At 42.2% G+C, this 12,165-nt stretch overlaps 1 protein-coding gene across 1 annotated transcript; it reads right to left on the reverse strand.

The window, feature by feature from the left end:
• Positions 1-1,476: 1,476 nt before the first annotated feature.
• On the reverse strand, positions 1,477-4,331 carry LOC121399155 (cyclin-O protein B-like). Its single transcript, XM_041579091.1, has 3 exons — positions 3,936-4,331; positions 2,013-3,161; positions 1,477-1,502 (listed from the first exon to the last, which is right to left on the reverse strand). Exons 2-3 carry the CDS (start codon positions 3,145-3,147, stop codon positions 1,477-1,479), a joined length of 1,161 nt encoding a protein of 386 aa, XP_041435025.1. The 5' UTR covers positions 3,148-3,161; positions 3,936-4,331.
• Positions 4,332-12,165: the final 7,834 nt, after the last annotated feature.

Genomic DNA, 12,165 nt, shown 5'->3' on the forward strand with positions numbered 1-12,165 from the left:
ATACAACACTTGCATATTCTATTCATTTGGCAAAGTTTGCCCTGGGGCTTGTTATATCCTACAGACTTGTAGCAATCAGTCCCGCCCTCCCCTTTACCCACACAGGGAGCCCGTCCGCCCTCCCCTTTACCCACACAGGGAGCCCGCCCACCCGTCCCTTTACCCACACAGAAAGCCCGTCCACCCGCCCCTTTACCCACACAGGGTACATACCCCTTTACCCACATAGGTTGCCCGCCCATCCGCCCCTTTACCCACACAGGGTACCCGCCCGCCCCTTTACCCACACAGGGAGCCCGTCCACCCTCCCCTTTACCCAAACGGGGCGGGCCCTGCCACCCACCCCTTTACCCTCACAGGGTACACACCCCTTTACCCACATAGGTTGCCCGCCCATCCGCCCCTTTACCCACACAGGGAGAGTGCCCGCACTCTCCTTTACCCACACAGGGAGCCCGCCCACCCGCCCCTTTACCTACACAGGGAGCCCGCCCACCCGCCCTTTACCCACACATGGTAACTTTCTTTTCATGACACCAAATCCTATAGACTATAGACTTCTGCTCTCTTCTGTATTCTTCTTATGATTACATGCAATTATACCCCAGACCACCACATTTAATATTCCAACTACCCCTTTTCTTTAGCAATAGGTTGTTTTCATCTCCCACTCTGTTGCTGGTTTCTAAGGCAAATGGGACCCTAGCAACAACACAGCAGCTTCTAAACTGTTTGTTATTTGGGCTATTTTATTCACTCTCCCATCTGCATCTCTCTGTATATGTTATCTTGGCTTTTTTAAGGAAGAACCAACCTTTATTACCAGCCCCCCAATACCCAAAATAAATACACACACAGCTTCATTGTGGTTAATCTGTGTAAGTCACAGCTTTATTGATGTAATGAATTGGGCTTTTCAATCCTGAGGAAGGCAAAAAAAAACCTTTGTGAAGCATGGTCTAATCTGCTTCACTAGAGGGAAAAATTCCTTCCTGACCCCTTAACGGCGATCGGTTTTGCTCCCAGGATCAATGCTCCATAATTAAAGAAGGGAAGCAGGGTGAGGGACACAGAAAGTAATTTGGCAGCATATACATGAGCTCCATTAAGCTTCTAAGTGAACGCTGCATTCCTCTTCATTCCATTGGATCCCAGCTTTGCAGTTGGAGGGATGGAATGAAAAGCAATGCAGGGTCTGCTAAGTGGCTTATGGGTGCTTCTGTGTATGAAACCATCTTTTATATGTAAGGGGGGGGCACTGCTGTAGGAATTGTGGTGGAAGGAAGGGAAACAGAAGGGAATATGTCAGCATATACACGAGCGTCATTAAACTGCTAGGTGAACGTTGCATTCCTTTCAATTCCTTCCTAGGTAGCCTGCAGACCCGGCTTCTACAGCCTGAGGATGGAGTCAAAAGCAATACAAAATCCACCAAGTGGCTTAAGTGTGCTCCTGTATATAAAACCATATTTTGGATTAAGGGAGGAGCACCGCTGGTGAAGCTGCGGTGTAAGGAAGGGAAACAGAAGAGAATATGGCAACATACAACATAAGTACCTTTAAGCAGGAAGGTGAATGCTGCATTCCTCTCCATTCTGTTAGACCCAGGCAGCCTGCAGACCCGGCTCTGCAGTCTGAGGGATTGAGTGAAAAGGAATGCAGGGTCTACCGAGTGGCATAAAGGTACTTGCGTGTATTTAACCATATTCTTGTCCCCAGTATGGTACTGCTTGCCCCTTCTGGCAGCTGTGACTCAGATGTTTGTGTGTGTGCGTGTATGTAAATATGTATGGGTGTATGTCATAAGGGCTGTTTTGGGAGAAGGAAAAAGGATAATCATGTCAGTGGGATGAAAGTGTTTTGTCCATAGACTCAGTATAAATGTGTGTCTGTGTGAGTATGTGGATATGTGTATGCATGAGTGCCAATGCAAAATTTACAGCATCTTTGCGTGTTCCGTGCTGTTCTTCTCGTGGGTGCAACTGCCTCTGCTGCTGTTGACTCTGTTCTACCTTTGTTATCATTTGCAGAAGCCTCTATCTTTGGTCTTTTTGCCGGTTTGTTTGGCTGACTGGCTGGCTCCTTGGCTCCTGTCTCTTTATTTGGCCTTTTAGCCGATGTTTTGCCTGGCATCCTGGCTGGCTCCTTGGCTCCTGACTCTTTTTGTGGCTTTTTTGCAGATGTTTTGCTGGGCTTCCTGGCTGGCTCCTTGGCTCCTGTTGAAGTAAACTTCGGAAATACCTCAGGAAAGACTCCTGGCATAAGTTGGTGTAAAAAGTCCTTGTTGGCTGATGCCAGGAGTAACGTTTTTCTGAGGCATTTCTGCACTATGTGACTTGGATAGTCGCTGGGCAACTCCACTATTAAGTTGTATCCAAGGATGTGTTCAGCAGCGTTAAGGCAGCACTGAGCCATTAAAGATGGTAAATAAGTATGAAATTCATACTTCATCATGGTCAGTGCTGCAATGCCCCTGGCAGCTGTAAGAGCATTGGCTACTCTAGTGATGTTGTCATAAAAAAACATCTCCGGGGATACACTCATTAAGGTGAAGTGCTCTAGAAAAAAGTCTATGGTTGGTTGGTGCAGGCGACACTCCAGTCGGTACAGAATCATATTTTCAATATATGCCAGGAAACTTGGTGAGTAATGAGTTTCACCAAAAAACGCAGCAAACTCTTCTGCATTGGGTGGATTGTCTTCCATGATCTTAATGGCCAAATATAAACTAGTGGCCCCCACTGGTTTCAGGATCCCAGGTCTCAGTTGCCTTCCGGAGATGTACCTTGCCATGTATTTTACAGCAAGGCACAAGGTGGAGAAGTCCAGCGAAAAGTGTCTGTGCACTTTAATTAAAATGGTGGTGACTTCCTGCCAATAACTTTCCTCAATGGTGGTCTGCTTTGTGAGAATACCCGATGTTAAGAATTTCTCTTCTAGGGCTTTATAGAACAGGTAGCTCTCTTCCCCGTAGTCCTCGAAGATGTGCTGTTCTTTGTTGATGTTCCTGAGGGTGTTCCATTGGTCTTGTACAGGAACCGGCTTCTTCGCTGCAGGTTGGCAGGCCACGCGCTCATCTCTGATCTTTTTGGCGCTTCCACGACTCCTCGCCTCTCTCTTGCGCTTTTTTGGGTTTGAAAAACCCATCTTTGTCGATGTCTCTAGACATGGCAAATGTAGGTAATTGAACAGACAGAAAGTAGTTTTTCTCACAAAGCTAGCAACAGCTACTTGCATAAAGTAAGTCTTACTGTATCAATCACTAGTTAATGAGACAATGTCCTCCAAGGTTCTGTTGTATGTGACATGCCCGTCTACTATTCCTCTCCCAATTTTATTTCCAAACTGCTGTGTGGTTGTTAGGGCAATTAAGCCCTAGCAACCAGCCAGGAGCTTCAACTCCAAGTCTGGGAGTGACCTGATAAAATCTGAAAACTTTAACACCCATAGCATTTAGTATTCATATGCCCCCCTGCAGGTAAGTACATGTACAAATCACCCTGGTTCCTCACTCATCAGAACGTGTACAAAGATCTGAACATATGTATGATTAAATATTTCTCACACATAGTGTGACCTTCCATTCCCATGGGATTCTGCAAACTGTCAGTAAGTAATCAAGAAATGAGTACATTTTTAAACTCTTTCTAATGCCGATGTCCCTTTCCATATTGTAATTCTGCCCCTAGATGGCCAGTTAGAGGGCCAGTCTGACCAGCAGTAAACTACCCTGGGTAGGTGCACTTTACTATTTGAATGGCCTGGGAAAGAGATGTGCGACCTTACATATTGCTTCCCCTTGAATTTAGGGCAGGTTTTCTATAAAATAAATCATTAATCTCTTACAGTGCTACGCAATATGTTGGCGCTATATAAATACATGTTAATAATAAAATAATAATAATAAACTGTAGAAATTGGATTTTCAGGATTACCTCTTAAAAGAAGATGATGTCGTTCTTCAGATGCCAGATGTTAAAAAAATGGTGCCAGATGTTAAAAAAAAAAAAGAAGCAAAAGAAAAAAGCCTGAGATGTTTTGGCTCAAATAGAGGGGCCGGCACAAGGCCGGGGTACCCCAGAGGGTCTCCCTCCTTAGATACTGGCTCTCCTTATATGTTCAGAAAAGAATGTTAAAATCTGAACTAAGGAGAAGCCAGGAAAAAACACAGTCCAAAAAGCGTTGGTTATTTGCCGAAAAAAATAGCACTGTAGCAATCTGTATGGGAAGAGAACAAATTGACTGATTAGCTTCAGGATAATGCATTTAACATTTAATATTTCTTATAAAATACAGAGGAAGGTAGCGATCTGTCCATTTTACCCTAAACATGAGCTTTGTGTCACTCCCAGTGGGTACTGGCACTCTGTTTATACAATACAGTACCTCACAGCAGCCAATCAGAAATGAGCATTGGTATAGAGAGAATGAATACATAGTACATAAGATCGCTGGCCAGGTGCAGATTGCCCACCCCCCTGCTATAGAAAACATTTACAGAATAGCAATTAAATGTGATTGGAATCAATACTGCCCTACCATGTACCCTGTTGCCCCCCACAGCCGGAACATTTGAAGGGAATGCACATGAGACATGAAAGGAAAATACATTGCTATGTATTCCATTAAATTCATGTTAAGGTTGGTATATCAGAACAGGTTAGATATCCAGGGGCAGAGGGGCAAAACTGTAAGGAGCCTGTTAATACTGGTCATACAAATAAAGTATTTATAGTGAGGCACAGGAGTCCCCAAATTTTATCTGTTTATGGGCTTCAATTGGGAAAAAGTGTATATTTGCTGTCAGCCCCTAAATCTCTTATAGGGATAGTACATTCACCACGCTACCAAGCATCGGACTAAACCAACTGTCAAACCCTGGGTCTGTGTTTCCCAAACAGCACTAAGAGTAAAAGCATATCCAAAGCCCATTTTAGGTGAAAACTCTCCAAAATCCCTGCAATCAATGAGAAGAGGAACATCCGCTAGTCTTGGGGGTATCAACCAACTACCCCCCCCCCTTTTTACTAAAATAAGGATTATTTGGTAAAAAATCTCTTATAGGGATAATGCATTCACCACTCTACCAACCAACGGACTAAACCAACTGTCAAACCCTGGGTCTGTGTCTCCCAACCAGCACTAAGAGTAAAGGCATTGTCCATTTTAGGGGGAAACACACTAAAATCAGTAACATGATCAATATTTGTTAGTCTGGGGGGCATCACCAAACTGTTTCCCCTCTTTTTTCACTAAAATAAGCATCTCTCAGAGGGAAATGCACTTACCACAATTAAACCAAAGGACTAAACCAACGGACAAATCCCTAGTTTTAAAGTCACCTTTCTTATATGACACCCTGCTGTATGTCCCCCACTAATTAGCTTCCCCCCCCAATTATCCCCATGGCATGTGACTCTGCTACTCACCCCTAGTTTCAAATTTGGATAAATGGAGCGTGTATTTAGCTACAGTGTTGGTACTTAATAGCAGGGCAGATACCCAGGGGCAAAACTCTAAGGAGCCTGTCAATACTGGGAACAGAAATGATCCACAGGGGTCCCCCAAATGTTATTTTCTTAAGGGTTGCTATAGAAAAGCTGTATATTTGCTGTCTGCCCTGCATAACTTCCAAATCCTGGGTCTGTGTCTCCCAACCAGTGCTGAGATTAAAGGTTTCTTCAAACCCATTTTAGGGGATAGTTCTCCGAATTCACTAAAATCAGTGAGAAGAGCAACATCTGCTAGACTGTGGGCATCGCCCAACTATTTCCCCTCTTTTTTTTAAACTAAAATAAAGGATTATTTGGCAGAAAAACCTCTCAGAGAGAATTTACACTTACCTCTCACCCCAGTATCAACCAACGGACTGATCCAACTGTCAAAATCCCTAGGTATGAAGTCACCTCTGTCCCTTGCTTTTAAAGGGGAAGTGTACCCTTTTGATGAGTAAGGTTTATATGGCATTTATTTCCACTTAGATGTGCAGTACATACATAGCTTATTATGTATTTCCTATTGAGTCAGTGCAGTTACTGTGCTGCCATATCTTTTTGATCCATGAATTGATCAGCCATGGATTCAATCACTGCTGCTGCTCCTGTTGTCCCCAAATGTTATCTGTTTATGGGCTTCAAAAATGTGTATATTTGCTGTCAGCCCCTAAATCTCTTAGAGGGATAGCACATTTACCTCTCTATCAAGGAAAGGACTAAACCAGCTGTCAACCCCTGGGTCTGTCTCCCAACCAGCACTAAAAGTATATCCAAAGCCCATTTGTGGGGGAAACGCTCCAAAATCCCTGAAATCAATGAAAGGAGCTAGTCTTGGGGGTATCAGCCAACTACCCCCCCCCTTTTACTGAAATAAGGGTTATTTGGTAAAAAATCTCTTATAGGGATAATACATTCACCACTCTATCAACCAACGGACTAAACCAACTGTCAAACCCTGGGTCTGTGTCTCCCAACCAGCACTAAGAGTAAAGGCATTGTCCATTTTAGGGGGAAACTCACTAAATCAGTAATATGATCAATATCTGTTAGTCTGGGGGGGCATCACCCAACTGTTTCCCCTCTTTTTCACTAAAATAAGCTTCTATGAGGGAATATGCACTTACCACAATTAAAACCAAAGGACTAAACCAACTGTCAAACCCTGGGTCTGTGTCTCCCAACCAGCACTAAGAGTAAAAGTATATCCAAAGCCCATTTGTGGGGAAAAAATCCCTGAAATCAATGAGAAGAGCAACATCCGCTAGTCTTGGGAGTATCAGCCAACTATCCCCCTCCCCTTTTTCACTAAAATAAGGGTTATTTGGCAAAAAATCTCTTATAGGGATATTACATTCATAACTCTGCCAACCAACGGACTAAACCAACTGACAAATCCGTAGTTGTAAAGTCATCTTTCTTATATGAAACCCTGCTGCTTGTCCCCCACTCTTTAGCTTTCTGCCCCCCTCAATTATCCCCATGGCATGTGACTCTGCTACCCACCCCTAGTTCCAGATTTGGATAAATGGAGCGTGTGTTTAGCTACAGTGTTGGTACTTCATAGCAGGGCAGATACCCAGGGGCAGAGGGGCAATAAGTAGACTGTCAATACTGGGAACAGAAATGATCCTCAGGAGTGCAAAATGTTATTTTCTTAAGGGGTTGCTATAGAAAAGGTGTATATTTGCTGTCAGCCCTGCATAACTTCCAAATCCTGGGTCTGTGTCTCCCAACCAGTGCTAAGATTAAAGGTATCTCCAAAACCCATTTTAGGGGATAGTTTTCCAAATTCACTAAAACCAATGAGAAGAGCAACATCTGCTAGACTGAGGGTATCACCCAATTATTTCCCCTCTTTTTTTAAACTAAAATAAAGGGTTTTTTGTCAAAAAAATCTCAGAGAGAATTTACAGTTACCTCTCACCCCAGTATCAACCAACGGACTGATCCAACTGTCAAAATCCCTAGGTATGAAGTCACCTCTGTCCCTTGCTCTTAAAGGGGAAGTGTACCCTTTTGATGAGTAAGGTTTATATGGCATTTATTTCCACTTAGATGTGCATTACATACATAGTTTATTACGTACACAGAGCATTGCTTTGTATGTGTGGCCTATTGAGTCAGTGCAGTTACTGTGCTGCCATATCTTTTTGATCCATGAATTCATCAGCCATGGATTCAATCACTGCTGCTGCTCATGTTGTTTTTGTTTTATAAAGCACTATGTCCCCTTTAATTGTGCCCTGTGGAGACTCATTGATCAGACAGCAAACCCCTGGGGACACAGGAAAGTACAGAGGGCATGGGAGAGATTAGTTTGTGAACCTTCTTTCATGTGCCATCTTGGATCACAGTGATAGAAGCAGTGTTTGGGTGAAAGATGGCACATGAAGGAAGGTTCACAGAATAGCATTAAAGATGATTTGGGAAGGGGTAATGTCTGAGGAGGCCAAGATGCTTATGTAAGTAGGACTGATCCTTTTAAAATCTGATATTTTCAAACTAAATTCCTGAATTGGGTCTACTTCACACCATATAGGCTCGCAAAACTATATCCAATGGTCTCAGATCAATGTATCAAGTGCAACCAGGACATAGGGACATTTATACATGTTTTCTGGGAATGCCCTTGTATTCAAGGTTTCTGGGAGGAGGTTCTGCAACACACGTCCCTAGTTTTGGATGCCCCAAGCTTAAGAACCCCGCTGGTTTGTCTTTTGGGAGTGATGGATAACTTTGGTCTGAAGTCTAAGGTTAAACTTTGCTATCTTCAAATGTTGTATTATGCAAAAAAGTCTATCCTTTTGCACTGGAAGTCACTTGACCCCCCTACCATTTCTTTTTGGAGGGGGCAGATCAATAATATTTTGCCTTATCAAAAACAGACCTATGCAGTTTGGGGGTTGCCCAAATAAGTTTCGAGACATTTGGGGTGCATGGATGGAATGGGAGGCCGCTCCATTAGCGTTGGGCGTAACATGAAATAGTATGTAAATTGAAGGCACCACTGGCAAGGGTTAATGTCTTTTTTTTTCTTTCTCTGTATGTATGGTTTCTTTTGTTGTGTTATAAAAACTGCAAAATAAAAACTTTTACCCAAGCCCTGTAACCAGTAGCAACCTGTGATGCATTTGTGACAATCACCTGCCCGTATCCTTTCTTTTTAATACCTTCAGAACCTATAAACTGTTTTTTTTATTGCCTGTAATAACGTAGTTATCTCTATTTCTCCAATAGGCTGCTTGCAACTGCCTGGTGGGGGAATCATTGGTCGTGAAGGTTTCAGATTTTGGGGTGGCCAGGTAAGTGCACCTAATTTCAGCTTCAGAGGCCACCGTAAAGATAAAATTTCAAACGCCACAACAAAATAACTGTATAAAGCAGTGGTTCTCATTTTTTATTAATACAGGCCTCACCTGAAGGTTCTTCCTCTGGCCAAGGCCTCCTTTAGGTCATGAAATGGGTACAGGAATAGGAAAATATTGGTGTATTGTGATTTCATTATATCATGGTTTCAAAAATATGAAGTGAAGTGTTGGTCAGTGTTTAGCCCAGCTCTCTGGTGGATCAGTCTAATCACACGTTCCCTTTCTTTTCTCTCTCTCATTTAGGAGTGTTCATGTGGGAGGTGTTCAGCAAGAGCAAAATTCCATTTGAAGATTTTTTCAACTCCGAGGCTGTGGATAAAATCTCAGCTGGACTGAGGCTCTTCAAACTCAAGATGTCTCCCGAAAGAGTGTACATGCTGATAAACAACTGCTGGTAAGAGGTACAAGTGATTAGGTTTATGTACACTTTTAACATTATGAAAAAAACGCAGTCCCAGATATTCTGGTCCAATTCAGAGAACTGTCAGTCAGAATGATTAGATGTATATTCTAATATCGATGCAGCATCCTTCTATGTGATTACAATCCATGGACAGACTGTAGCAGCAGGTACTGATATATAAGGACATGTTAATGTTGTGTGTAATTGTTGTTATTGCTCTAGACAACAAGCTGGGCAGTCAGAATGGGGGGGACGAATGCATCTGCTGCTGCCCGCACCTCCGCTTCCCCCCAGCGAGGACCCCCAACCTGGATCTTCATGTGAAAACTTCCTGCGGAGCCTCCAGCTGGTCCCACGTTGCAGAGGAAGGATCTGCTAGCTGCACCCCTCCCCCCCAGGGTAGTGTTCACGCACAAAACACACACATTTTTCAAATTATTACACACTTACATTTACACTTACACACACTCACATACATTTTAGTAAGGCAAGATGGTCTCTCGGGATTGTTGCTATAACTTTGGGATAGTGTTAAGTAAGGCAAGATGGTATCCAGGATTGTTGCTTTATCTCTGGGTTAGTGTTTACTAAGGCAAGATGAGCTATTGGAATGTTGCTTTTACTATGGGATAGTGTTTAGTAAGGCAAGATGGTCTCCGGGATTCTTGCTATTACTATGGGATAGTGTGTATAGTAGGGCAAGATTTTCTCCAGGATTGTTGCTTTATCTCTGGCATAGTGTTTACTAAGGGAAGATGATCTAAGGGAATGTTGGCCTCCAAAATTGTTGATGTAACTATGGGATAATGTTTTGTGAGGCAAGATAGTCTCAGGGATTTTAGCTTTTATCAATGTATTCTTCCAAATTTTGTGTGTGTGTGTATATATATTTAAATATGTGTGTGTACAAAGCCTTTTATTGCTTATCACTTAGACCACTGATCTTTAGATTCTTCATTATTTTTCTATTCGGCCACAGTACACAGGATTTGTTTTTTCTCTGGGCCGACACTCCTTTCTATGCAATTATATTTATAAACATTGGGAGTGTCTGTTCACAAGACAGCACTATTAGTCTTTATAAATAGAGTTTTGGCTGTCCAAAAACTTTGTGTCTATGCAGATTATTTTTCTTTTTTGAGTGGGAATCACATTAAACAGCATAAACGCGAATGTCCCCTTAATCTTTGCAGTTAGTCACTTTACTATTTAAGCAAGATCCTCTGTCTCCACCCAGTGGGAATTTATCAAATGTATCCAATTATTTATTTGCCAGCGATTTACTTTCATATGCAAAAATATTGGGAACAAACTATATAGTATTGTTAGCTGAGCAGTCTACTGGGCAACCCTTCAGAGCAATGGGCAGCACCACCATGTTGCTCTTTTAGCCTATGGGGCTCCATAATATTTACATATGCAATATTAATCTCTTACTCAGACATTAATTAAAAGATAGACTACAAAGAGTGGTGGTAAATGGAACATTTTCTAATTGGACCAGTGTTGTTAGTGGAGTACCGCAGGGCTCTGTGCTAGGTCCCTTGCTTTTCAACTTGTTTATTAATGACCTGGAGGTGGGCATTGAAAGTACAGTTTCTATTTTTGCAGATACTAAATTGTGCAGAACTATAGGTTCCATGCAGGATGCTGCCACTTTGCACAGTGATTTGTCTAAACTGGAAAACTGGGCAGCAAACTGGAAAATGAGGTTCAATGTTGATAAATGCAAGGTTATGCACTTTGGCAAAAATAATATAAATGCAAGTTATACACTAAATGGCAGTGTGTTGGGAGTTTCCTTAAATGAGAAGGATCTAGGGGTCTTTGTAGATAACAAGTTGTCTAATTCTGGGCAGTGTCATTCTGTGGCTACTAAAGCAAATAATGTTCTGTCTTGCATATAAAAGGGCATTAACTCAAGGGATGAAAACATAATTATGCCTCTTTATAGGTCCCTGGTAAGGCCTCATCTGGAGTATGCAGTGCAGTTTTGGACTCCAGTCCTTAAGAGGGATATAAATGAGCTGGAGAGAGTGCAGAGACTAAGTGCAACTAAATTGGTTAGAGGGACGGAAGACTTAAATTATGAGGGTAGACTGTCAAGGTTGGGGTTATTTTCTCTGGAAAAAAGGCGCTTGCGAGGGGACATGATTACACTTTACAAGTACATTAGAGGACATTATAGACAAATAGCAGGGGACCTTTTTACCCATAAAGTGGATCACCGTACCAGAGGCCACCCCTTTAGACTAGAAGAAAAGAACTTTCATTTGAAGCAACGTAGGGGGTTCTTCACAGTCAGGACAGTGAGGTTGTGGAATGCACTGCCGGGTGATGGCTGATTCAATTAAGAATGGCTTGGATGATTTTTTTGGACAGACATAATATCAAAGGCTATTGTGATACTAATCTCTATAGTTAGTATAGGTATGGGTATATAGAATTTAATTAAAAGTAGGGAGGGGTGTGTGTATGGATGCTGGGTTTTCATTTGGAGGGGTTGAACTTGATGGACTTTGTCTTTTTTCAACCCAATTTAACTATGTAACTAACTAACTATGTAACTATTGATGTTGAATAAGGGGTAAAATATAGAATAATAATAGGGTTAATTGAAATTTACAGAGAGTAAAGTCACAGAGTATATGTAGATATCCTTTTGTGCCTGTCAGTAATATTAAAAATATAAGGCAGAACAATGAGAGAATCAGACACACTGGGGCTCATTTATCTGCACCTGGGCAGTAACCCATAGCAACCGATTAGTTAATTTGTGTTTTCAACAATTGCAGTTAGTGCTGTGATTTACTGCCCACATGCAAATGGAACCCATTGTTCAAATGAGCCTCAGTGACTGTTAAAGTCCCAGATAATACGTTTGTAAATATGTTTGTGG

The sequence above is a fragment of the Xenopus laevis genome, chromosome 9_10S (assembly GCF_017654675.1).
Source record: "Xenopus laevis strain J_2021 chromosome 9_10S, Xenopus_laevis_v10.1, whole genome shotgun sequence".
Classification (NCBI taxonomy): Eukaryota; Metazoa; Chordata; class Amphibia; order Anura; family Pipidae; genus Xenopus; species Xenopus laevis.